Source organism: Denticeps clupeoides, chromosome 5 (genome assembly GCF_900700375.1).
Source record: "Denticeps clupeoides chromosome 5, fDenClu1.1, whole genome shotgun sequence".
NCBI lineage: Eukaryota > Metazoa > Chordata > Actinopteri > Clupeiformes > Denticipitidae > Denticeps > Denticeps clupeoides.
This window is the reverse complement of record NC_041711.1, coordinates 18,936,585-18,963,101: the sequence shown is the minus strand read 5'-3', so window position 1 is coordinate 18,963,101 and position 26,517 is coordinate 18,936,585. Positions and strand designations below refer to the sequence as shown.

The 26,517-nt window shown below is 43.8% G+C and overlaps 3 protein-coding genes across 7 annotated transcripts in view; 1 reads left to right on the top strand and 2 right to left on the bottom strand.

Moving 5' to 3' along the window:
* The first annotated feature begins 5,654 nt into the window (after positions 1-5,654).
* Positions 5,655-9,083, top strand: gca (grancalcin). The gene is made up of 8 exons (XM_028980327.1): positions 5,655-5,777; positions 6,505-6,675; positions 6,924-6,993; positions 7,111-7,154; positions 7,342-7,489; positions 8,194-8,307; positions 8,601-8,659; positions 8,747-9,083. The coding sequence occupies exons 1-8, from the start codon at positions 5,754-5,756 to the stop codon at positions 8,771-8,773; spliced, it is 657 nt and encodes a 218-aa protein (XP_028836160.1). The 5' UTR covers positions 5,655-5,753; the 3' UTR covers positions 8,774-9,083.
* An 82-nt stretch (positions 9,084-9,165) lies between these two features.
* Positions 9,166-20,802, bottom strand: map3k20b (mitogen-activated protein kinase kinase kinase 20b). Its single transcript, XM_028980326.1, has 12 exons — positions 20,246-20,802; positions 19,911-20,162; positions 19,300-19,387; positions 14,637-14,738; positions 14,317-14,382; positions 14,169-14,197; positions 13,952-14,089; positions 12,581-12,667; positions 11,919-11,993; positions 11,248-11,354; positions 10,053-10,188; positions 9,166-9,855 (listed from the first exon to the last, which is right to left on the bottom strand). The coding sequence occupies exons 2-12, from the start codon at positions 20,058-20,060 to the stop codon at positions 9,520-9,522; spliced, it is 1,314 nt and encodes a 437-aa protein (XP_028836159.1). The 5' UTR covers positions 20,061-20,162; positions 20,246-20,802; the 3' UTR covers positions 9,166-9,519.
* A 1,123-nt stretch (positions 20,803-21,925) lies between these two features.
* LOC114791327 (rap guanine nucleotide exchange factor 4-like) overlaps positions 21,926-26,517 on the bottom strand; it is a 28,659-nt gene continuing 24,067 nt past the window's right edge. For all 5 annotated transcript variants that reach the window (XM_028982091.1, XM_028982090.1, XM_028982094.1 and 2 more), the window contains 12 exons: positions 26,395-26,425; positions 26,220-26,298; positions 25,957-26,103; positions 25,209-25,306; positions 24,944-25,069; positions 24,549-24,727; positions 24,281-24,371; positions 23,993-24,043; positions 23,774-23,861; positions 23,095-23,159; positions 22,959-23,013; positions 21,926-22,805 (listed from right to left, as the gene is read on the bottom strand). In XM_028982091.1, coding sequence (XP_028837924.1) covers positions 22,678-22,805; positions 22,959-23,013; positions 23,095-23,159; positions 23,774-23,861; positions 23,993-24,043; positions 24,281-24,371; positions 24,549-24,727; positions 24,944-25,069; positions 25,209-25,306; positions 25,957-26,103; positions 26,220-26,298; positions 26,395-26,425 — 1,138 coding nt within the window. In that variant the 3' untranslated portion in view covers positions 21,926-22,677. The remainder of the gene's footprint in view (positions 22,806-22,958; positions 23,014-23,094; positions 23,160-23,773; positions 23,862-23,992; positions 24,044-24,280; positions 24,372-24,548; positions 24,728-24,943; positions 25,070-25,208; positions 25,307-25,956; positions 26,104-26,219; positions 26,299-26,394; positions 26,426-26,517) is intronic.

Here is a 26,517-nt window from a genome sequence, read left to right as displayed (position 1 = left end):
TTGTGGCGAGCCTTTGGGTTGGTAGTGAAGAATCACAGTTATGTGATTCTTCGTGTTATGGCAAGTACATTCTTCAGGGTTTTTCAGAGAAATAACCCAATAACTCACTCAGTTGCAGTAATTTCATATCTAGTCTCTCCCTTTAGACTCTCCCAAACACCAAAGGAAACAACCTAAGAGGACAACTAAGGAGGCTGTATTCTGCCCGTGCCCATCATGATGTGAGGCAGCCATCTCAGGCAAGGACCCTCACCCTCTCTGCATTGTGTGCATGGGACTAAGGCATGCCTCAGGCGTTGATGCCAGAGAAATAAGGGGACGGAGACTGAGAGTAGCAGCAGTAAATAACAACGACCCCTGCCTCTCCAGGGCCAAACCAATGGCCTCCTCAAGCAGCCATCAGCCGCGAGCCACCGTGAGCTGGGCGGACATGATGGAAGCTGACATGCCTCTCCTCTTCGAGGACATTCTCGCTCAGACAGAGGGAGCACTGGGCACCGAGGATGCAGACGATGACTCGTTGTCTGACCCTCTCGGCGTGGGCGACATGGAGGACAAGGAGGATGACTCTGTGTTTTGGGGCAGTTCAAGGCTGCTTACGCGTAATGGGCCTGACGGTAGCACGGGAGAGGGCTTTGTGGCTACACCTCTTGGGACCCGGCATTGTGGAAAATGAGGGAGACGAGCACCTGCTAAAAATGGGGGGATCAGAATTTTTTTCATACACAGTCGATCATATTTTATGCTCTGGGGAGCAGGGGTCCCATTGGAGGCGGTGACGTTGAGGGTCACTCTAACATCGGATGTGTCCTTAACAGGATGGGGGCAATGCTTGGGGGCAGAACTTGCACCTCTGTGCCAACTTTTTAGAGCTTCTCACAGTGTTCCTAGCTCTGCTTCATTTCAGACACTTCCTGGGGGTCGACATAAAATCAGACAATTCCATGATGGTGGCGTGTAACAGTGCTCAGGCAGACGGGAATGTCCTGCTGGGTGTGTATGTACTAGCCAACCGGTGGCCATGTGTCCTTCTGTATCCATTCCCAGCATCCCCCCACATCTGTTACAGCATCTGTTCACTGTATTTCCACAAATCTGTTCACCTTAATTTCCACAATTAAAGTTTACCTGGACACAATTTTGGCGTGCCATATGGGTTTCGGAGAGAACCTTATTTGCAGGTTTATGAGGGGGGAGAGCATTATGGGACCTGTCCATGGTCCTGGATGCCCTTATATCCCACCCCTTCAAGCCATTAGAGGGGGTGAGTTTAAAATTGTCTCTTAAGACTACATTTCTCCTTGCACTGGCTACTTCAAAGCAGGCGGGTGAAATGCAGGCATTCTTTGTTAACAGCTCCTGGCTGCAGTTTGCGCGGGACTATTCCAAAGTGTCTCTGTGGCCAAATCCCGTATTTGTTCCTAAGGTGAAAGCCCGACTGTTGGACTGGCAGCTTTTCACCCCCCTCCTTTTGCCTTACAGAAGGATAAAACGTTAAGTTTAAAATTGTCTGTCTGAGCCCTGCAGGCCTATGTGGAGCAGATAGAGAGTTTTTTTGGAGATATGACCAGGTTTTTGTATCCTGGGCAGTACGACATCACCCTAGTCACGCCAGAGGTTATCCCATTAGATTGTGCAAGTGATATCCCTGCCATATGTATGCAAAGGTCCGCAGCCCCCAAAGGGCCCGAGGGCGCATTCTACGAGGAGCATGGAGCACTTCCTGGGCCCTATAATGAGGAGTGTCGGTGCGTGAGATTTGTGCTGATGCTAGCTGGGCGACGGCACACATTTGTGTGCTTTTACAGGCTGGACGTGTGTAACAGGGTATGTAATTTGCGATTCACCAAAACATGCAACCTCTGGAATTTTGTGTGTTTTTTTTCTGTTATGTGCATTTTGTTTGGTTCTATATGTTTTTTTCTATATCCCCTGCCTTTTGGTTCTGGGTGTGTGTGCGAGCGCGCGCGCTTTATTGGGCTGATTACGCGGGTACCTGTGTGCGCATGCGTGCTCCGGTCAGATCCTTTCTTACCTATTAAGAGGTAGGTTTGTCGTGGCACGCTGTGTTTGGGAAAAGCGAATAAATTGGTTTTGGGATCAAAATTCATTTTCATTATGCTGTATATTTCCCATTTAGAAGTAGGTTAGAGCGGTAGTAATGGAGCGGGAGTGTTTTAATAGAGTTAGACATAGTTTTATTTCGGTGCTAGCATATGCGCTAATTGTTAGCGCTTGGAACATGTGCTGCACCTCGTTCACAGAGCGCGTTTTATTTCTTTAGGGGAGCCCTGTGTGAGACGCTGTGCATCCACAACCCATGTTTTATTTGTTACAGTTGTTACAGTAAAAACGTCAGTTGCAACCGTCCTGTGTCCTGTCTACTATACGATCACAACGCAGAGTACCTGGAAGGGACAGGTCCAGGGAAGACGGGTTACACGTGGCAGGACCCTCCCTAGCACATGGGTTCTGGGGTGCCAGGGGCATTTTAGAGCATGCACAGTGTTTGAATTCCATACAATACAGTGCAATCCGGAAGTCGGCTATATCTCCCATAGTAAAACACTGAATAAATTTAGAAAAGGAATGTTGGGTTACTTGACATACAGCCTGTTTTTTTGATCACCATCTCTTTCCTCCTTGAATGGACATTCAGGAAGAAACCTGTCTTCAATGACGAGTTGGGGGCGATTGGCCATGGTAATAAGGGGGGGGGGGAGCCTCCACGGCTCGACCGGTCGGTCTTCAACAGATACTCTTATCATTGGAGCTTACAGGCTTGTCATGCCCCAAAGCGATTCCCATAGTGAATCACCTCACTCTGTTATCAAAGAACCAAGGTGTGCATCAAGTAACCTAATGCTCTGCAGAATAGTGATTTTATCTGACATTTTAGGAGCTTTTTTATCGTGTTTTCTATCGTTACTTGTTTTAACCCTTTGCTGTGTAATTTCAGATTTTTCTCTTTTTATGCTTTTCTTTCAAATGTGATGAGGAGATCGTCAGCACAGGTCTGGCACTCGCAGCTGATCATCACATCATTCAGTGGCTTGGAGAACAGAGGCAGACCTGAATGACACTGTTCCTCCCTCCAGATCACAAAATGAACAAAAGCACACTGTGTGCAACAGAAGCTCTCCTTGGAAGTGTCAGCAGTGCAATGTAGGCCTCTGCTTACAACTTGAGACGAACTCCTTTCTGGAGTTCCATCAGGGGCCAAAAGCTCCTATAGGGCCAGGCTTCATATCTTGTTATTTTAACTGTTTTATAGTTCATATGGAACTATATTTATTTACCACACACGCTGCATCTGGAAAGACACCAGCAAAGTGAAGGACTCTTCATTTACATTTACATTTACATTTACATTTAAGGCATTTGGCAGACGCCCTTATCCAGAACGACTTACAACTTGCTTTCATGTTACCATCAATGAAATAATCAATTCTGGACCCTCCTGCCATCCGGTAAAAGGTACCGAAGCATTCGGGACCTCACTGCCAGACTCTGCAAAAGCTTTATACCACAGGCCATCAAACACCAGAACACTCAGGGACTGACACACACACACACACACACACACACACACACACACTACCTCTGTTATATTCAATTATATTATCTGTCTGTAATATTATCTATTAATGTCTGATAGATAGACAATCAATGCATATGTCTATCCTGAGGGATGCATTATTCTATAGCCTAATTACAAACAGCAATTATAAAGTTTTTGTGACCAATGACCAGTTTTTTGGAACTGGTCATTGCAACCAGATTAGTCAGAAAGGAACTGTGAACTGTGAACTGTGAACAGCGATCCAATTACTTTGAAAATTGCCCAGATTAATTCCCCAGAATAAATGGTCCCTGGCTCTAACCAGGTAGAAATCACAAAAACAGGAAGAACTTTCCATAGAAACAGGAAACAGGAGAGTTGTCTTGGAAATAGTGATTCTGCAAGATCCGCAGCCAGCATGTTATATGATGTGAGGATAAGATAAGGGCGCTCTGGACAAGAGTGTCTGTCAAATGCTGTAAATATAATCCACCTTGTGGTCCAACACATCAGCCAGATTCAATGCAGCCAGAGAATTATTATCCATAATTTCCGTAATAAAATGGCTTATTTAACAAACTCTGATGGTCAAACCTACCTATATTACATCACAAGCTGTCAATTGTAGATATTTGGAAGGCTGCAGCCTCTGGACCTTGTTAAATGAGAAAGAATACATCAGTATTAATGTTTTATTCAAATTGGGAGCAGCTTGCTAAGAAGATTTAAAATGATGACCATGAAGATCAATCAGGCTCTTTTCTTTGGGGAAGATGATTTGTTAAAATGAGATTCAATTTCACACACATCACGCATTAGAAATCTGGGCAGTGGTGGTCTAATGGGTAAGGAAGCAAAATCATAACTTCAAGGTTGCGGGTTCAAACCATCAAGGTGTCATTGAGGTCCCCTTGAGCAAGGTACTGTCCCTGTACATTGCTCCCCCGGGCACCTATCATAGCTACACACTGCTAACATGGTTAAATGCAGAGGTCATCTTTTGCTGTGTGCACTGTGTGCTGTGCTTTGCTGTGTATCACTTTCACAAATCAGCAAAATCAGTGCTCAGAAATAACTTATTCTGTTATTTGTTACGACCACAGACTGAACAGGGAAGGAAGTGCAGGACATTGTAACACAAAAAAACTCAAACATGCAGTTCAAAATCTAGGGGAAGATAAATAATGAATAATTCTAATAGGGGTACAGGGATCCAGACAACCAGACAAAAGAAATGAACAAACGGGAGAAGAAAGGAGAGGAAGGCGTGTATCGGCGTGAGGGGGGAGAAAGTCGGGTATCAGCACCAACTGAGACAAGAGTGTCTTCTCTCCCTCCCTTGGAGAAGGAAGTGAGCCACCTATGTAACCTCACTCTAAACACAGTAGTAATCAATAACTAGCCACAGCCAGATCCAGTCCTGCCCGTGCACTGACACTCACGGACATGAAGGGGTGCAGGGGGGTCGTCACAAAGCGAAAGCATTTGGCAGAGATGATTTTTCATGCGCTAGCCTGTGAATGGGTTGAAATAATCTCTATATGCCACATTTCCTGGATCAATTTCTTTGAACATACCAGGGCAATCCAGTGCTGACCAGGGGAGAATGGGTTCCCCTTGCTGAGCCTCGGTTCCTCTCATGGTTTCTTGCCACCGTTGCCTTTGGCTTGCTCACTTGGGGCCTTGAGCACTGTTCAATTGGTAGACACTTTGTGACAATGTATATTGTAAAAAGCGCTGTATAAATAAACTTTGATTGATTGATTTAAAGCCTCACTTTGGTTTGTTCCACAATTACACAATTACATTTTGATATTTGAAATCATATTTATTACAGTAGGTTTTTTTCAATGTTCTATTAACATTGGGGCTCATCAGAGTAGGCTGTGCAGTTGGACACTTCAGTGTTGCCAAGTCTGCGCCAGTCCTGTCGAATGTATTTACAACAGAAGGCACAGTGGAGAGATAATTAAAATACGGAAATCTAATTTACACCCTTAGTCTCCAAAAAGTTCGCCGACTTCGTCCTTGTCGGACCGAAGAGAAAAAAGGGGAAAGCGCGCGACATCCTGCTGACGCGGACCCGGAAGTGCGCGGCTGCGCGTGCGCGCGCCTGACGTAACTCGCCTGTTCCGCGCTGCGACTCCGCACTCGAGGAGCTGCTACTCTTCCTCTACTCCAGCCAGAAGCGATGGCCTACCCGGGATACGGCGGTGTAAGTGCTCGTCCGGCGCTCGTCCGGGCTTCTCCCACCCTGCCCGAGGTCCCCGTAGCCTCGCGACGCGCTTCCGTGGGTCGGTTTGTTGTAATGGAGCGTGTGCCGAGGTCCGATTCTTCTGCAATATTCCCGCTGTGCGGAGTAGTGAGTCCGTGCTCGAGCTTTCCGGGTTGGTGCGAGAAATGAAGGCAAAGAACACGCCGTTTCTCTCATAAACGCCCACGTTCGTTTTGTGCCGTGATATGACCATATTACAGCAATTTCTCGCTGCCTCGGGGAGAGTTGTAGGAAGTAAATCAGCTCGGTGAACTTTGAACTGACGATGACTTTGTAGACCATTATTGTCAGAAGTCATTTCCACCCCCCAAATTGAATTTTGATATAAAAAAAAAACCTCAAGACAATTTTGTCATATGTCTATAATAAATATATGACACAAGTAATTAGTAGAAGGTTGAAGTTTCTTCGTTTCGCACCTGTAAATGTCACTTTCACCTCATTTTGCTGCTGCATTTTGACCACTTGAGCGGTTTCCTTTGCCATCGAGTTTTTTGCAATTAGCTGAAGTTAAAATGAGGAAATCCCTGTGCACGAAAATCTGGAAATTAAGGCCAGTTTGGTTCTGCTGTCTGCTTGACCACGTTACGTTTTTCATAATAAAAAATCTCAAAACAGTCCATTAGTGTTGCAGTAGTAAACATCACTGTTTTATGTATTTTTATAGTATGGCGGGCCAATGCCAGGCATGCCACACCAGGGTATGCCCATGCCAGGAGGGCCAATGGGAATGCCGCACCAAGGCGGGTATTCTTCACATGGGGGATATCCTGGGGCCTTTGGAGCCCCCCCTTCCACGGACCCCATGTGGGGATACTTCACTGCAATAGCTGGCCAGGTGAGTGGACTGTTTTTAACATCTTACCCCCAAAATACCATTGCTTTTGACAGTGAGGTTCATTGTCAGTTCAAGTCATTGCATATGTGTCATTGTGATGCCGTGTTCTCTGTTTTGTTAACTAGTCTATTTTAAGGCTGCGGCAACTCATCTTTAAATAGAAGGCAAAAAATGCGCTGGTCTTTGTGGCTTTGCTCTGGAGATTTGATCGTCTGGTCTTACTGTGACATTGTCACTTCTGGTCTCAGGATGGTGAGATTGATGCTGAGGAGCTCCAGAGGTGTCTGACACAGACCGGTATCAGTGGCAGTTACACCCGTAAGTGGCCTGTGTGCATTCTTTGCGTTTCATTTCCGTCAGGGTCCTCTTCTGTAATGGCGTGCAAAAGCAGTGTGATGTTTCATGTTTAAACTTGTCTGTTTTCTCTGCCCACAGCATTCAGTTTAGAGACGTGCAGAATCATGATTGCCATGCTGGATGTATCCATGATGGATATGGCTTTTCTGGTGGTTTCATGTGGCCACTACATTTTGTGTAGATGTATAAAGTTTCAGACTAATTTACTCTGTAATCAAGCCAAATGCAAAAATTGTTTTACAATTTACAAAAAGAAATGAAATATCAGCCACTGCTGCACATCTGTTTTCCTTAATCTGCCACTACCAGAGAGACATGACTGGGAAGATGGGCTTTAATGAGTTTAAAGAGCTGTTTGCAGTTCTCAATGGGTGGAAGCAGAACTTCATGATGTTCGATCAGGACCGCAGTGGGACAGTGGAGCCTCTTGAGATGTCCCAGGCCATCAGTTCTATGGGTGGGTTATCAGAATTGTCAGACATTCACATGCACATAGCACCTGTCATCATGTGTATTTATGGAAATTTCCTGGTCTTTTTTTATTTTTGATACAGTGACCCTTGAAGGGATTTCTCAGTAGAGTGGAACAGTCATATAGTCTAACTATTTAGCCTTTGCATTTGTAACAAAGTTAAACAACACATAAGCCATAGTTTGGCCTATTGAGTTAGCAGTATGCTCTAGATTCTGTAGTGTGATGCTCCATATGCACTGCGGAATCCACCATTTTGGTTAAGTGGTTGTGTTGTAAATATAGGCACATAATGCAAAAAAAAAAAAAAAGCTCTGAATTAACCCGCTTACAGTAGCCACTGAACAAGGTACAGACCTTGTTTGCAAATTTCTCCTTCCTCTGACTTATCTGCTTGCTCCTTGAATATATAAGATAGTTGTAGCTGGGCTTTATGGGGTTGGCCATGGGTCAGAGAACCAAAGATTGTTGTATTCAGGCAAGAAACCTCACCATGTTGAAACAAGTCTGATGATGTCTGCGGAATGTGAGATAACTACATTATTGGGGGGAATTCTTTTTTTTTTTTTTTTAAACTTGACTGCCCCACAGGACTTGCATACCTTTAATGTGGATTCCGCAATAAATGGAATAGTTACTGGGCAGTCAGCACTGGGTTGTAATTAAGTGTTTGTTTCCCATTGGACCAGGTTACAGGATCAGCCCACAGGCCCTGAGTTGCATCCTTAAGCGTTACAGCAAGGGGGGCAGAATATACTTTGATGACTATGTTGCCTGTTGTGTAAAGCTGAAGGCACTAACAGGTGAGAAATATTTCACACAATGATATAATATTGTTAAATCTGTATGTCTGTTATTGACACTCTGTTACTGCAGTCGTATTGTAATTAAGACAGTTGATACCATATGGTACCAACTTTACTTTTGCAGAGTACTAGCACACAAATGTTTGTTTTTCAGTCTATTCCATTTGGCCTACTCTGGTACAGATGTTTGCTGTCTGCAGAAATTTCATTGTTGTTGTATTGCAAATAAACATGTAACCGTACCTTAATAGTAAGAAAACTGTTCACTTGCCAATACCTCTATTGTCCAGATAACTTCAGGAGGAGAGACACCATGCAGCAGGGGACCGTCGCCTTTCCATATGATGATGTAAGCTAGCAATGCATTGCCATTATAGCTAATACAATAAATAATATTTATTTATCAAAATGAATGCATTTTCTCCTACTTGTGTAGTTCATCTTGTGCACCATGGCAATCTGATCGGAACACCTCAACCTATGGCCTGAACCTCAGGAGAGAAGCTTGGAAATGCAGACTAATGCCTTTATAAGTTGTGTAGAAATATATTCAGAACTGAATGAACTTATATACGTATTAAATGCTTTATATAGGTTATAGGCTAAACTTTGGTGCCAGTTATATATACGTGCTAAACTACATGGAACGTAGTGCCAAATGTACCTCCACATTTTTTTAAATATGATTTTGATATTGTCATATTAATGTATGCACTGTTTTGTAACCATTGTTTTGATGGGCAAAATATTAAATATTCACAAGTTAAAGTATAGTACTATTTAATTGTATTAATTTATTTTTATATCTTTCTCTAGCATTTTATAATGGTAAGAAATTTCACTTTGCAGACCACAATACACTAATTCACATTCACTTTATTTAATTAAAAAATCTTTACAAAAAAATACATTTTGGAGCATTTAGTATTAATTTTGTTTAATAGAAACATTTAAATGTATCTATTGGACACAGACCATGTGAAGTGAACAGTAGATTTTATTTATTTCATAAAATGTTTCAACTGAACAGCCTGGGTGCAGCCTGAAGGCTGATCAATTTTACCAGTGAAATGAATCACCTTCCCAACCACAAAGGAGAAATATCTTGACTTGACACCAAAGCTGCTAGATGAGACATTTTATGAAAAGCCAAAACACTTAAAGAAACCCCATCCTCACAACCCTTGACTGGGATTTTCAGTGTAGCATTTAGTCGCTGTCATCGTCAGACCAGCCAAAGTCCTCCATGGCAATGGCCATGTTCAGTTTGCGTCCTTCCCGCACACAGTGCGACTTGGACGAATTCTGCTTCGCCTGCATGTTCACCTTCATGCCTGAGTGCAGTACAGGACCACCCACATCCAGGTCGAACACGCCCCCAAAGCCCGACATCATCAGCGCCTGCAGATCAGCTCCGCCCATGTCCCCATTACTACAGGAGGATATCTGGCAGCACATCTCCGAGCTGTTGCTCTCCTCAGAGCGGGACTCGTAAAACGACTCTGTGCTCAGCGTCGCTGCTATAGGGGTGTAGAGCTGTGGGAGCTGAGAACCATAAAAACACAGTCAATAAGTGGATTGGTGACTGTACATCATGCAAACATTATAATTACACTAATACCTTGTAATTTTTCATCTGTACAAAGGCCGTGTCTATTGTCTTTTACACTAAAGTGGAAGTAGAGGGTTGAAGATAGTCAGCACTAGGGTGTGAAGTGTGTCCTGATGGGCCTTGAGCTCACCGGTGTCCTGGATCTCTCCATAAGCCGCTTCTCCCACTCTCTCAGGTGCCGTTCCCTCTCTTCCAGCTCCTGCTCCTTGGTGCTGAGTTCCCTCTCCAGCCGTTTAAGACGCTCCAGAGTTGCATCAATCTCACACCTACAAATAGACATGCAATAAATTATGTCAGTCATGAATACACTGATAAGGACTTTTTAACAGTACAGTTAGGACTTATTCCACGTAACATATGGACTTTTGTTCCAACAGGGTGCCAGTCCATCACATTATGACCACACCGGGTCATTATTTTCTGTATCATCAATTTGACTTTCTATACTGTGTGTGTGGAACAACATAAGATATGTTATTGTGTCCAGGACTTAAGCAACAGTAACCATTGTGCCCCCATGCCAAACTTTCTCAAACAAAATTCTAGAAATTATGGAAATTTTGCAATGAAACACAAATATATTGGTCAGCAGAATGTCTGTTTCCTTCTATTCTTCATGAGGTAATTGAGAATACAACTGTCATCCTTGTATTCCACCACCAGGGGGAGCTATGTGACGCTCTTTAGAGCAGAGAGCATGCTTGCTTTTTCAGCAGCTATTTATAAACAGGTATGTCATGTGGAGCCAGAAACACCCCCTCCCCAGTTCACCATGCCGAAATCTTTCCACACACACACTCCAAACATCACTTATAATGGATCGCCCTGCCACTCGCCCATCGCCCACTTCCAGAATTTCTCGCCCTCCTTCTGCTTTCTCTGTATCAGGACACTCTCCCTGCAGTGGTTCCGTCTTGCAATTTATTTCTTTTTCCGTTCTTTAGTTCTTTAGATATTTTTTGTGTTTGACTTCACATTTGCAGCAACTTCCAACATTTATCTTCTCTCTCTGCTTCCTAGTGCTGTGTACGTTATCAGCTCTTATCTTCCTCTATCCCAATAATCTTACATTAATGTCCTTTCTCCTTCAGTCTCTCAGCCACACACAAACTTTGTCCTACTGACACAGCCATTATGGTACTCTGTGCAAAGTGCCTCTGAAGGGAATCCTAATATAGATTGATATGGAGCAGGGGAATAATCAAAACACAGGCTGCTCTTTTTCTCACGAGAGAGGTCACTGTGCAGCAGAGCCTGGATCTATTCCTGCAGTCAAGTCTATGACTGTGTCTGGCTGCATCTGTGTGTATTTGAATGTACTATACCTCCACTCTGCCTTGTTGTGCAGAAAGGAGTTGCACTGGTCTGGAAGCTTGCTGTCTTTTGACATGGATTCCAGGGTGGACAGAACCTGTTTGAACATGGGACGCTCCTGCAGGAGAACCTCAGATGTTACAGTCTTCAACAGAATGAACGACAAATGCTAACAGCCAAAAGTTTGGACACATCTATGTATTTATAGGTCGTTTTCTTTGAAGAGAAAAACTATGAAATTACACACATGAGGTTATGCAGCAAACAGAAATAATTGTAACAAAGTAAAAGGTTTTCACACCCTTGGCATCTTTCAACTACCTTAACTTAGACAATGGGCATGTTTTCCAACAGTCCTGAAAGAGTTCCAATGTTGACCACTTTTTTTCTTAATTCATGTTGACCATATAATGAAGACCATATAATAATGCTTATGATGATGCCAATAGCAAAGTATCTATTCAGCAGTCAAATATATGTGTGTGTTTTTTCATGTATTACTGTCATAGTCCCCATAGCCTCCAATCTTTTGACTGGAACTGAATCTGCAGCATATCTGAGTAATGACATCTGTCTACATTTACACAATTTATCATTCACAGGCAAGTGTGTTCCCTGCTAGACTACTAACACCATCTCTTCATTTAGACAGGACAATTTGTAATGCAACAGGTCGGATCACCTTGGGATTAGCCAACCAACACTTCCTCATCATCTCAGCAAAGCTGGCAGGACAACTGGTGGGTATGGTCGGCCTCTGGAACAGAAAATAGATGCCAATGGATTTTTTTCAGCAAAACTAGCAAGTTTGGTAGTGTTAGTGGGGTCCTATTTTGCCCTAAACTGCCCTTATGCAGACATATATAACAAGGTGGTTAAGTGTGATGTTTGTCAGTTAAATATATCTTGCTTTCTAGGACTGAAACAAAGACAGCGCTAAATATTCAATTTCGCCAAAATGAAAATTTGGATGTTCACCAACTAGAGTAAAACCGGTGTTTAAAAACCTGAGTTTATATTTGACTTTTCTTTTCTTTTCAGAACATTAACTACCCATAAACTACCATTTATGCTCATTAAATATACACTAATGGAGGGGGAAGTTGACTATACTGCCAGTGGTATATCTTCATTCGCTGGGATAAGTGCTCTGGCTCCATAAAAGCTGTGGGCCTGACATCAGCCAACCAAAAATAACCTTGGGAACTGACACAGGAATCCATAAGAACAAGAGAGACAGGCAGGGAGATATGGCGGACTATAGAGAGACATATGGAAAATGTGGACAGTGACAGGTGCAGTAGTAAATTAATTTTTGTTGTTGTGGCATTTGTAGTTTGGTACCTCATTTTTTTCCACTACCAACCAGGCCACTTGCAGACCCTCAAATCCTTTAAAAGGAACTTCCCTAGTGAGCATCTCCCACAAAACCTGAGACACACAATCAGAAATAAATCACATTAAATCCATATATTTTCACCAGGACCCAGACTACAAATTGTTAGATCTAACATTCCATAACATTTAGCTACCATTGCATACATACAGTACATAATATAGACACCAAGATATATTGTTATCACATAATCAAACTTAACCTATTCAAAAGGAAGGCCCCAGCCACAGTGGACAGCACAGTGTGCACAATATTAACACCCATAAACATACCAATTCATGCATATCGCATATCATCATCTTAACATGGAGAATCTTGACTAAAGGCATACAAAAATCAAAACTACGTACAGCGTTTCTTCTGATCCTTGAGATGGTTCTACACCTTCATTTGTCCAGTCCAGCAGTGTTTGATTATACTGATTGGACTTGATTAGGAAAGCCACACCCCTGTCTATATAAGACCTTACAGCACACAATGCACGTCAGAGCAAATGAGAATCATGAGGTCAAAGGAACTACCTGAAGAGCTCAGAGACTGAATTGTTGCAAGGCACAGATCTGACCAATGCTGCAAAAAAATTCTGCTGCACTAAAGGTTTCTAATTGGCCTCCATAATCCTTAAATGGAAGATGTTTGGGACTGTCCGGCCAAACTGAGCTATCTGGGGAGAAGAGCCCTGGTATGAGAGGTGAAAAGGACCTAATGATCACTGTGGCTGAGCTCCAGAGATGCAGTCGGGAGAAGAAGTTGTAGAACGTCAACCATCACTGTAACCCTCCATCAGGGCTTTACGGCAGAGTGGCCCGATGAAAGCCTCTCCTCAGTGGAGTTGGCTAAAAAAAACACCCGAAAGACTCCAAAATGGTGAGATTTAAGATTCTCTGGTCTGATGAGAACAAAATTAGAACTTTTTGGCCTTAATTCTAAGTGGTACGTGTGAAGAAAACTAGGCACTGCTCATCACCTGTCCAATACAGTCCACACAGTGAAGCATGGTGGTGGTAGCATTATGCTGTGGGGTGTTTTGAAGCTGCAGGGACAAGACAACTGGTTGCAATCGGGGAAAAGATAAATGCTGCCAAGTACAGGGATATCCTGGACGAAAATCTTGAATGGCCCAGACAGAGCTCTGACTAAAAAATGGCTGTCCACCAACATTTACCATCCAACCTGCCAGAACCAGATAGGATCTGAAAGGGGGAATGGCAGAGGATCCTCTGCCATAAATAAAAAAAACGATACTAATAGACCATGCAGTTGCAGAGATGTTCGCTGTTTTAGTCAATGTCCATTCAAAAGAACAGGTTAATACTCACCACCCCATATGAGTAGGTGTCGCAGGTTTCAGACACTGGAAGGCTCTGTATGACCTCAGGGGCCATCCATGGAAATGTCCCAACCAAAGACATGTGTGTTGTGTGGGAAGAAAACTTGGATGCTCCAAAATCACAGATCTGGTGGGTTGAAAAATGAGTTATTACGTGAAAATGCAGGTATTGTTTCCAGTACTGTAGGGCTAGAAGATACAGGTACCTTAAGGACTCTCTCTGCAGTCATGACCACTACAATAAAGACAAACACAGACTCAGTTCATGACATCAGTGGCATCAGTTAAGGGAATGCACATGCACTAGAAGCACTATGCCGTGTAACACAGTCTAAAAAAAGAAATAGTCTTTACCATTTCGTGATTTCAGGTCCCTATGAATAACCTTCACAGGGGCTTCTGAATGTAAGTAATGTATTCCTGAAAAGTAAAAAGAAGCATGAAATAATACAGCTCCCATTTTACAATTTGTTCATTCTATGAACTGACCGTGTATTGTAATAAACAAGAACAGCACATTCAGTATGAGAACAATATCACAGCCACACACACAGTATGTTGATATCTGTTTTATCAGTACTATTTGTCTAGGGTTGTTTGGTGTGGTTCACAGTATTGATGACATGCAGTTGTAGACCAATATGACACCAGCATTGGGAAATGCTGTTTGTTACCTTTAGCAATATCCACAGCCCAAGTCATCACCTGATCCATGTCCATCTCCTCACTTGCAGAGCTGGACAGGAAGTCATACAAAGAACCTCCACCGGCATACTCTGAAGACACACACACAAACACATGTTTAAAGCTTGTGTTAACCAAATGGTGTTCTGAGATGTAATTAGACGACGAAAATGCAGGTCAATGGTGGACAAATAAAACAGAAGAAATTAGTGGACAGGCAGAGCAGTCTGTCAAACGCATGCATTTGTCATTTGTCACATACACTTGAGGAGAGTATAACAGGGCTTATCACCTTGGAGCTATCATATGCACACACACACACACACAAAGAAATTAAATTCCCAACCACACAGAAATTCAAAACATAAGAAAGGCAGTAACACATTCCACACACACACATATGCCATTATTCAGACACTAACTCCTGTATAAGTGCCTGTTCTGGCCTTATGACCGCTCTCAAACCCATAATAGCTCATTGGATAGATTTTCCAGTGTCCTGCCAGAAACATCAGTAGGTTTTCCACTTGAGGGACTAATAAAGCATCATCTTATCTTAAATGATCTTTAGTCAGCACAAAGAGATTACCAACACAGATACAGACACAAACACACACACTGACGTGCTTTAGAAAACTGGTAAAGACAGGCACAAATAGTGTAAAGGTAAGTGTGAAGACTGTAATCTGTATCCTGAATATTTCTGCATCAGTACATGCTGTTTTTCTGAAGCCTATAAAGGAACTGGCCTTCTGCTTATGAACTAAAATAAGCAATAAAAAAAAAATCATAATATACATAAAACAAAGAAAAGAAATACCATTGTAAACCTTGAAAAGCACATATACAAAGTAAAAAAGCAAAAATACTTATTTCAAAGAGCTAGTTGTCACAACTCGGGGTGAGATAGGGAACATCATGATGAAGGGGATTTTAATAAGGACAACAAAAACTGGCATGATGGCCAGAAAACAGGAGAACAGTGTCAGATCGACAGGAGCAGAACCATGTAAGTACCACGCCCACATTAATGTCGCAGCACCTACTGGTTGCTGCTGGCCTGCTTACAAAGGAGTCCTGAGTAATTATGCTTCATTGGCTCCAGCTAAGATTACTCAAGACTCCGATGATTATGTGCCTTGGCACGGGCTGTGACAACCTAATGGCCCCGTGGCACCACAAAATCCGCAGACGTTGCTCCAAGGGTGTCGTTCCGAATCACCCAAAGTCCATAACCTGCGGAGTGAACCACAGGGTTCAACCCCTGCAGACATGCAGTGGCAGGGATGGCAGTCTCTCCCTGCCGTGCACACTCTGCGGTGACCGCTTAACGTACCGCAGGGTGGTGCCATTTGGGCACATGCAGGCCCTACCCTTGCACATCCCTGCTGATGTCCCCAGCGTCCCTCCCTGTGTCTGGCAGGGAGGTGGTCCCGGACGGCCCAGTGACCGTTCTGCATCGCATAGGGAGGCGGTCCCAGTGGTCCTGTACAGCCCCTGCCACTACACGACCCTTTTTCTGTCCCCAGCCAACCTCCCTGCGTGGCACAGGGCCGAACCTTCCGGGCATGTGCAGCTCCTGCCATTACACATCCCTACTTCCATTGGATCCTCTTCTCTCCCTGCTCTGTTGCCGGTATGGGGCATCACAGAACCCCTCCCGGCTCAGCCCTGTTTGCATCCATTGGGACGAGCAGACCCTCTTTCAGATTCAAGATTTTTTTAGTTGTCACATGCATAGTTTTAGTTGTACAACATGCAGTGAAATGCATCCTGAACAACCCTGTTTTGACTGTGCATAGTTAGGTAAAAAGCTGTATAATTAAATAAACAAGGAAATAAAATAGAATAAAATAAAGGGAGAGTAAGACTAGTGAACAAAAGTAGGCAAGCTATAACGCAAGCAAGATATTATGTTCAATGACATGAGAACACATGACAGGATATGTATTCTGTTAAAGTGCATTGTGCATGGATTGTGCAATAACCATTGTAACAGTAACAGATTGTTGTAGAATACGGTGAACATCATACCAATATAAAAACGTAATGCAGTAAACAAGAGTGTACATTCAGATGGTCGGGTTGTGAGGTGTGGTGGCATGTCCTCGTTCAGCATCCTTATGGCCTGAGGATATAAACTCTTCCTGAGTCTCTCAGGTATGGCCATGATGCTTCTAAGTCTTTCGCCCGATTTTAGGTGCTGGAACAGGCTGTCCTTGTCCTTGATAACTTTGCATCTTGTGGTGTAAAAGTCCTGAAGGGATGGAGGAGGTTAACCGGCAGCAGTGTTCCGCTGCACGGATCACCCTCTGTATGGCTTTGCGATCCTGGACACAGCTGTTCCCAAACCATGAAGTAAGGTTCTGTGTCAGGATGCTCTACACAGTGCCTATGTAGAAAGTCTTTGGGATGTCTAGAGACACCCTGAAATGTCTCAGGTGATACAGGCTCTGTTTTGCCCTTTTGGTCTGAGCGTGGATGAGCTCAGAACACATCAGGTCTTCTGGAATGTGGTCACCCAGTTACTTGAAGCTGCTCACCCTCTCCACTGGAGTCTCACTGATGTTGAGGGGATGGTAGTCCAGTTGCTGTTCCCTGCAAAAGTTTACCACCAGCTCTTTGGTGTTGCTGACGTTCAGCTGAAGGTGGTTTTCCTGACATCATGATGCAAGGTTCTATAATTCTTCCATGTAGGCCGTCTCTTCATTGTTTGAGATTAACCCCATCACCACCGTGTTGTTCGCAAACATCACAATGGTGTTGGAGCAGTGAGTGGCCACACAGTCATTGGTGTAGAGGGAGTACAGCAGAGGACTAAGTACGCACCCTTTTGAAGCTCCTGTGTTGAGGATGATGCTGCTGGAAATGCAGTTCCCAACTCTCACCACCTGTGGTCTGTCAGTGAGAAACTCCCAAACCCTCATACACAATCGGCTGCTGAGTCCCAAATCCTTCAGCTTGGTAAACAGTCTGCTCAGAATCGATAGTGTTGAATGCTGAATCTTGCATAGTTCCCATGCTTGCTGTCCACATGTCTGAGGGTGGAGTGCAGGACGTGGGAGATCCTCTGTAGACCTGTTGGAAAGATCTTCGCGATAGGCGAATTGCAGAGGGTGTAGGTTGCTGTGGATGAAGGGGGAGATGATGGGCTTGATGAAACTCTCAAACACCTTCATGACTGCCGATGTAAGTGCAAAGATTTACTGTTCTTGGATATGGGGACGATGATGGATTGTTTAAAGCATGTGGGGACCACGGACTGCAACAGGGACACGTTGAAGATGGTGGTCAACACACCTGACAGCTGGTCAGCCCAGCAGAGCAGCAGTAGTCCGGAAATGGCGCCAGGACCCGGTGCTTTCTTGGTGTTTACGCACTGCAGTGCGGATGATGGCTTTGTAGGCGCTCATCTTGCAGGTGGTGAGACCAGCGTTATAAGCAGCATTCTGGGTGTTCACTACAGCACGGAAAGACCTTTCGACACATGGTTTCTAGTTCGGGAATAGAGACCTTTGAGATGTTTTCATTAGCAAGCATGCTAATGAAGGTCATTGCTACTGTCTCTGCAAACTTGTTGATGTCTTCTGTTCATGCTCGGAACATATCCCAGTCGACGTCCTAAAGTGCATCCTGCAGCGTGGCTTCTGATTTTGCCGACCAGCATTGGACCTACCCTCTTGATTGGAGCTTTACGACGAAAGCTTTGTTGATATTCTGGTATGAGGAAGATGCCACTGTGGTCGGACGTCCCAAGTGGTGGATGGAAAACAGCTTTGTTTGCTCTTCTCGTCTGACACATGTTGGTGGAAGTTCGGAATTTCTTGTCTGTCTGCTGCTGGAGAGAATCAAAATATTCAAGAGAATTTAACCACTTGTTGTTGACCTTGAAAACAAACTCGCCCGCCTTTAGCTTTGTTAGACTCCACCATTCTGTCCATGCAAAATGCAGAGAAAGAATCCGGCAGGGTCATGGCGCTGTCCAGCACGATGGGGGTCAGCCATGTCTCAGTCAAGCACAGAATGTTACAGTCCTTCACGTTGCACTGGAAAGTAATTCTGGCTCTCAGGTAGTCCAGCTAGTTCTCCAGTAACAGAACATTGGCCAGCTGGATACCAGGCAGTGGGGTGCAATGTGCTTGCCATCTCAAGCTGTTGTGTTTTCCACTGCAGGTGAGTGTCGTGTCCATGCTGCGTATTGTCTCCATTGGCCATGACGGTGTTGAAAATAAGGCCTGCTGCCTGGTTTTCAATTAGCAAAGGTGTTGCAAAGTTGTAGGTTATTAAGCCAGTTTGGTCGTAGCCATACTGGAAGAGGGTACATGGGGGACTCGTTGGCCCACCCTCCTTACCTGGTGGTCCAGCCCCGTCCTGAGTACTTACTGAGTACTTTCATTGGCTCCAACTGAGATTACTCAGGACTTCATGATTAGGTGCCTTGGCACCGGTTGTGACGACCCAATTGCCCCCCGCAGCGTCAGATTAGTAGCCATTTTGTAAAAGCTCCCTCTGCTCATCTTTAAAGGGTGAATGTCATCACATTTGCTTAATTGTTTAAGAACAAACAGCAGAATATGAGGATTCCTGTCCTGTTTTTGTAAGACATGCTGACTATTCTGTCACATTTAAGTGAGAAAGAGGCAGAATTCCTACCTGTGACGATACCATAGTTGGGGGGATCCAGTATGGCTCCATAAAACTGAATGATGTTCTTGTGACTCAGAACACTGAGAATTTCTGCCTGGGAAATGGAGAGGGAAGACACACACACACACACACACACACACACACACACACACAAGTCAGGACAGCTGCGTCTTCTCAACTGACCACCCAGAGAACCACATTAAGAAAACCAGGACTGTGACCCCATTTACAGGTTTGATTTAATCTTTAATTAATTACATAAAAAGGTCTGAATTCAGCTAAAGGTCATTCACACAGTCTTCAGAAAACAGGCCTTTTCCTGTGACCCAGGGCAGAGGTAACAGTTTTACTGTGTTGCACTGTCTGGAAACCCACAGAACGATGTTAAATTTGACACCGAACTGTACATTGTGTTTTCTTCCCTCCCCACCGAGAAAGCCATGGAAAAGTCTGCAGCGAGTTTGGCCGCCAAAGGGGAAGGTGGGACGCACCGGGAACGTTTGCTAGAGAAGCATTTCCAGAATGATCTGCTTGACTATAATACTGATATTTCAGTCCGTGCGCTGATAAATCAATACATTCAAATGCACACCGTACACACCTCCACACACTCTCACCTCTGCTTCTATCTTCAACAGCTTCTTCACAGCCACCTCCTTATCCTGGGAGAGCCAGCGCGCCCGGTACACGCTCCCGAAGCTGCCGCCTCCACAGCTCTCGTAGAAGTGGATGTCCTCGAAGCGGATCTGCACGAACGAAGACGACATCTCATACTGCCTCGCGCTCCTCAAGGACTGAGAGGCACAGATGGAAGGGGAGGAAAGACAGGGCAGCTCTGCTCTGCTCTTCTCAGAAAGTTCTTCTGGTTTCTACCAGAAAAATGTAAACAATATTTTACATGCTTGTTAGAAACAGTTCGTGGCTACGTCCCGTTCGGTTGCAGGCTGCTCACACTCTGACTATTCACCCATTCCCATTGGACATGAGTGTCCCTCTCTGTCACTCATGAGGAAGGTGCTCCCCTCTGCCAGATTGTTCCGGAACAAAATCTCTTCCAGAACACACCAATGGCCAGAAATAACATTCACCATAATCACAGACAACCCTACACTGCGAGGGTCCAGGCTGCCAAAGCACAAGCACAAACACACACACACACACACACACACACACACACACACACGCATCAGTCTCTAAAAACAACTCACAAATCACCAGCCAGGCGCGAGGACAGTGACGTCAGCAGCAAAGAGGATCCAGTGTGTCACAGATGAAAGTTATTCCTCCCCATGCGACCCTCACTCACCCAGCCCCTCCAACCACGGTCACCCACCGAAACGCATGCGTACTGAGCACATCTCGACCACTGAAACTTGTACGACGATTCAATAAACAATGCAATAAAAAAACGAACACCGAGAGGACCGTTTAACAGCCGCGCAGCTCTCCGCTGCTCCACAGATCCTCCCGAGACCCCCTGACCAGCCTGTCGCTCCGTGGAGTTAGAAGACGTACCCACTGGTGGCGGCACCGTCCTCTCGGGCTCCGGGGGTCGGGATGAACCTCCGTCGAGAAATGATGTGGAGCCGCCGCGTCTCGCGTTACTCCACTTCCATAAGAGGGCAGGCGCTCCGACCGGCGACCGAGCGCGGGGAAACAGCGCCACGCGGCGGCCGAGAACCGCATCACAAAATAACAGAAGAATCAATAAAGTTGATCAGTTTCTGATAAAATCGGGGTGGTAGTAACCCAGTGCTTAAAACACTCGTCTATGAACCACAAACCCACAAAGTCAAAGGTTTGGACCCCGCATACTGAGGCAGTGGTGGCCTAGCGGTTAAGGAAGCTGCCCCGTAATCAGAAGGTTGCCGTTCAAATACTGATCCGATACGTCTCGATATTATAACTGGTATTGAACCGCTTTCCCTTTTCCCAGCAGAAGAGCCCTGCTCCGTCGAGACATGGATTCCACCAGGCATCTGAAGCTATGTTGGGGTATCTGATTTCCAGTCCTGTGAATTTTGAGGTGGTGCATCCATGGATTAAACTTGTTTCTCCAGCACATCAGCACAGCACACAGACTGGGTTGAAATCTGGAGAGTTTGGAGGCCAAATCAACACCTCGGCTATCAGAGAACAGAGGGCATGGCCACCGGGGATGAAAGATGTTCAGGCAGGTGGGACTTCCACACAGTGTTTCAGAAAACAAGTCACCACTGGCTTGTTCTCTTCCCAAAGTGCTTCTTGAAGCCACCCAAGTATGGCAAATGTTACGTGATTCATCAGGCCAGGCCATCTTGTTCCATTACAGGGTTCAGTCCAGTGTCAATTGTAGGAGCTTTATTTGGTCAGCATGGGCACGGTGGGTTCCAACATCTTTTGTTCAGCACCCATTAAAATCACCCAAGTATCTACATCTTTCATATCATGTCTTGAAAGGACAGTGCTAATATGTCACCTTTTTTCAGGCTGAGGTCATCGCATGACTAGTAGTGAATTGTCTTGTATCTTTATTGAAGCACATCTGCACAGCTCCAGTAAACACCCTTGTTTCAGTTTTTGCTGTTCCTTTGATCTGTAACATGAACTGCCTTTATTATCGCATCAGATACAGCCATCGACTAAGACACAGTGACATTTCATAATGTTTCTACATTTAATGAGCGCTTCTTTACATTATATGCAAGGGCAATGTTGGTACAGACACTTTGAGGAAAAGGCAGCATGAAACCCAACCCTGACAGCAAAAACACAGTAAATTAATGGTTTATTCCCCGCGCTTATGTCCCAGATATACAAATATAATATAAACCAATTTACAAAATTACATAACAACAATGTCACAACAGGCTAAATTAATATGAACGGATGTTTTACATTAAATTTGACCAGGAGAGTGGAAAATATTGGCAGAAAAAGGAACGGTGTGGTAATGCTCATTCATTGTAACAGGGTAATTCTACTCACAGCAAATGCCTCATTTAGAACAAAGGGCAATAAATATAAAAATCCACACAATTGTTATGGTATGGTATTGTGTGTGGCATACAGTCCTATATAAATATCTGGCTAATCACAGTAACAGCAACAGAGAGGCGTTTGAAGCTGTTTTGTCTCGAAAGGTGTAGTTCTGATTTCCACTAATCTATAAGGAATACGGGATTTCAAAAGAGATCTAAGCAGCTCACTCAGCTCTAAGGGACGGCTACACATACACCAGTCAGTAGGAGCATCAGTGTTCAAGTTGTAAACGAATACTGGCATCTGGGACTCCTGTGCACTCAAACCTACACACACAAGCAAACACACACTCTGTCATCTGACACTCCACAGTGTGTGTGTATGAGAGAGAGTCGGCAAGAGAAAAGAGCTTTGTGTTTGGCTTTAGGCCTTCCGAGGCTCCAGTCTAAAGGAGAGCTGTGATAGGGTCCTCTGGTTGTCAATCACTGTAAGCTGACGTACATAATTCCGGACTTCCTGAGGGTTCTTGCTGGCTGGAGAAGCCTCCACGTCTGCCAGAAAAGAACATCAATTGATAAGCACATCAAAGAGAGAGAGTGTTCATGAACTTATTTGTTAATAATACATACAGGAATACTGGGGCATTTATTAATAATGTATCACATATTTATTCCCATGGTTTTCATAACAACATATGAACTTACTGAATGCTTGGCTTCTGCAGTGTCTTACAGTCCTTATTGTGTTGGCAATCAAGCGCTAAAATACAATTTAAAATAAACATATTTATTTTATAAAGTAGAATGACTACTAAATGATTAATGTTACATTTTTACATACCATCTTCTCGAAGTTCACCAAATTGTCTACAAAAGTCTTATTGCCTTCGTGGGTGAAAGTCATGTCTGTAATAACAAAGCAAATTTTGTATTACTTATTTTTTCTTAATTATCTTTTTTGTGTGCTCAATATATCTCACAAAGTGACCGGGAGCAAGACTTCCATAAAAAGGCAAGATGGCCGCCCATAATTGCTCAGTCATTAGTTGCCTTCACCAGCAAAGACTCGGCCTGCTCAAGTGTCTGACTCTAAAGTAAAACTGTTGCTGTTTTCCTGTTCTGTTTCTCTGCCTAATTGTGTTGCCCTTCCCTCGTCTCGTCTGTACTCGTGAACTTCAACGTCCGCGGACATGACTTTACGTTCGCAGATCAAAGCGGTGGAAATTCACCTGCCTCCTTGCGCCTCTCCACACTGGGGTTATCATGTCCTCCTACAAGTGCTCACTCACCTGTTCTGCCTGATTATCATGACACTTTAAAACAAGAGGCTTCAAGCACCTCACTCTCAAATCTCCACTCTACATCATAACATCATTAAAACAAACTGAATTCCACTTTCTTTCAATGCAATCTCCTTTACCAGACCTTGCTTCAAACATTTCTGAGCATTTGTCATTTGCTAAAATAAAAAATTAGCTGACCAGAGATGGGCCAGAGTCTACCTGTGGATATGAACGTACCCTTGAGAAGAAGAGGTGTAAACGGTATGATTGGTGGCTCCATTTTTGCAACTGTTAGACGGTACGTCCGGTGGTTCCTGGATGGATCCTGATTAAGATGTGAAGGATGAATGAGTCAAATGGCTTTAAACCAGCTTTGAATTGGTATTGTGTGGTTGGGAATAAGCAAGAGAAAGACAAAGTGCCATAAGAATAAATTAATTAATAACAGTGACTTACCAATAAACTCTCAAATTCAGCATAGAACTTCTTAAACTTGCTTGGAAGTTTCTGAAAACATAGAAGTTTTTGAGATGAGATCAGTTTAAATACGAGTGTAATAATTACATTTAATATATCTTTCTAAAAAAGGTTGAAAGTTGAGTTTCACTCAAATAACCAAAATAATACTTGAAAATCCAAGATGGGTTAAAAATAACAGGTATGCATATATGTGTTAACAGAATTAATGTAGATCTATGTGTTTTTGTGTGTGCGTATGTTGGGAGTGTATGGTGCAGAACACACCTCCCAGGTTTGGCCCAGCCTGCTGACTGCTGGGTTGCTCATGCCCATGATAATGGCAAAGAAAGAGTTCAGGTTCCTGAATTCTCTACAACTGGAAAAAAATACAACAGATTAATTCAATCTGCATGTAACAATGCAGCAAATATGTGCTTTGTGTGTACAGATCTGTATAATGTGTACTTGTATGCAGTAGATTTATATGAGTGTGTGTGTAACTGGGCACCTATATTAAAGCTACTATTGTACACATTCCCCATTCTCCACTCACTGGGCAGCGATCTTGATGAATTTCTTCAGCAGCTGGACCCGCTTGCTGAGTTGCCCACATAGACAGACCTCTGTCACCACCCAGAACTGCACCTGGTTAAACCTCCGCAGGAACAGATCCAGGTTTGCTGTGCTCTTCCTGTAGGCCTGTCGACCAAATGTGTGGTACACCAACTCCAGCTGAACAAGAGAGAAATTTAAAAAAAAGTTACTCCTACACTACATACATCTGTAAAATGTTTCTCAAAAAGATATAGATTTTCTCAACAGCCCCTCCAAAATATTACTGTAATTGTATTTATTTGAGCTTGTTTCTGTGTTCACAGCAGGACATCTTCTTCCTAACTTTTTGTTTTTGGCTCATGTGCTCTTAATGGGGCAGTAGGCAGCCTGTACCTCATGGACGCAGCTAAAGAGCTCCCAGTCATACTGGGTCATCTGGAAGGCCAGGTCCTTAGAGCTCATTAATTCAAATGTGGACATGGAGCCAGACGACGGCCCCTCCTGTTCAGGTAATGATGTCTGGAATAACACACCCACAAAACACATACGTTTGGTTATTTTTTTGTCTTCTCTTTTTAGCCACTACCATTTTCATGTCTACCATTTGTACAAATAATAAATTATCATTACAATGATTGTTTTTTCTTCATTGCCTCACCAGTGAGTCGAGCTGGTCTCTGGGGCATACGAATAGACGGCCATTCACCCCAAGTGACTGAAAGATCGAGACGTCATTTGGTTTCAGAATCAGTTTCTCTAAAAGGGAAGAGAGACTTATTTCAGTGTAGGGGGAGACACGGCCCCTCCTGCCATTTTTCACATTCCCACCATGTTTTTCTGCCAGTTGAAGCTGCTTATTAGCTGCTGCCTTTTACCTGATGAACCCAGTTAAGCACTTTTTTTGTGACTATACAAATTTACACTTCCACACAGACAGATAGAGCTATCTGAGCTTTTGTGATTATACAAATTTTAAAGGAAAAGTAGGTGTCAGTGACCGTTGTTTCCAATCAATCATTTCTTTCCTGATATGACAGCATGATTCTCTGCTGCTAATTGTTATGAGCACCATGCAAATATCCTTAATAGGTTAAAATTTTCTCAGCCTCTGTCTTCCAATGTCTTACATTGACACACAAATGAACATACTGCAGGGTTAAAGCTCAAGTTGAGCTAGGATATTAAGACGGAGATAGATGAGTTCTGGCACAGTCCAGTGGAATATTGGGGTTAGTGCTGCACAAAAATCCCACAGGTCAGCTAGGAATGTCAAACATGGCATCAGTAATATGACACACACACTTAGGTTTTAGGTTAATATAGTGCATAAACTGGGTAACTCTTGTCAGTGTATATATGTGCATTTATTTTGTATGTGTATGCATGCTGTTTGTATTGCTTCTCACCTCCAGAAGAACTGAGGTTGATCAGCAGCAGCTCCTCTGTGGAGCCCAGTTTGTCAGCCACAGCAGTGGTCACTTCACGGCCGGAGGCCAGCACAGGCACACGGATGGTGGTGTATGTGTGATCACTGCAGTACACCTTCAGTAGGACTTTACACACACATGCACATCAGGCAAGAATTAATTGGCAAAAAACTCTACTTTAATAAGAGACAATAAATTTAGTTTTAGGGAAAAGTATACAATGCACACTCATGCACACTCACTGTCATCAAAGCTCCTGATTGGCTGTCGCTTTGAGAGCCTCTCTTCCCCTGAGCTAAACTGGCGCAGAAGCACTTTATGCTGAAGAAAACACAGACACAATAAGGCACAGATTTAGGAATGTTTTACCTTTAACTGTAGCACATGCAGTATTGCAGCTCTAATATTGGCGATCACCTTTTTCTGAGATGACCTGGCATCATCTGAACTAAAACGCAAAAAAACATGGTTATTCATTTCTGTTTCTTTATACAATGTACAATACATTAAATTCTGTATAGCTGTGCCTCAGCCCTACAG

Coding starts and splice junctions, on each gene's coding strand:
- gca (XM_028980327.1), top strand. CDS start 5,754: ATGGCCTACCCGGGATACGGCGGT. Junction 8,308..8,600: donor AAAGCTGAAGGCACTAACAG/GTGAGAAATATT, acceptor TCTATTGTCCAG/ATAACTTCAGGAGGAGAGAC. Junction 8,660..8,746: donor TCGCCTTTCCATATGATGAT/GTAAGCTAGCAA, acceptor CTACTTGTGTAG/TTCATCTTGTGCACCATGGC.
- map3k20b (XM_028980326.1), bottom strand. CDS start 20,060: ATGTCGTCTTCGTTCGTGCAGATCCGCTTCGAGGACATCCACTTCTAC. Junction 11,994..12,580: donor TGGTAGTGGAAAAAAATGAG/GTACCAAACTAC, acceptor TTTCTGTTCCAG/AGGCCGACCATACCCACCAG. Junction 11,355..11,918: donor GTTGGTTGGCTAATCCCAAG/GTGATCCGACCT, acceptor GTTCTCCTGCAG/GAGCGTCCCATGTTCAAACA.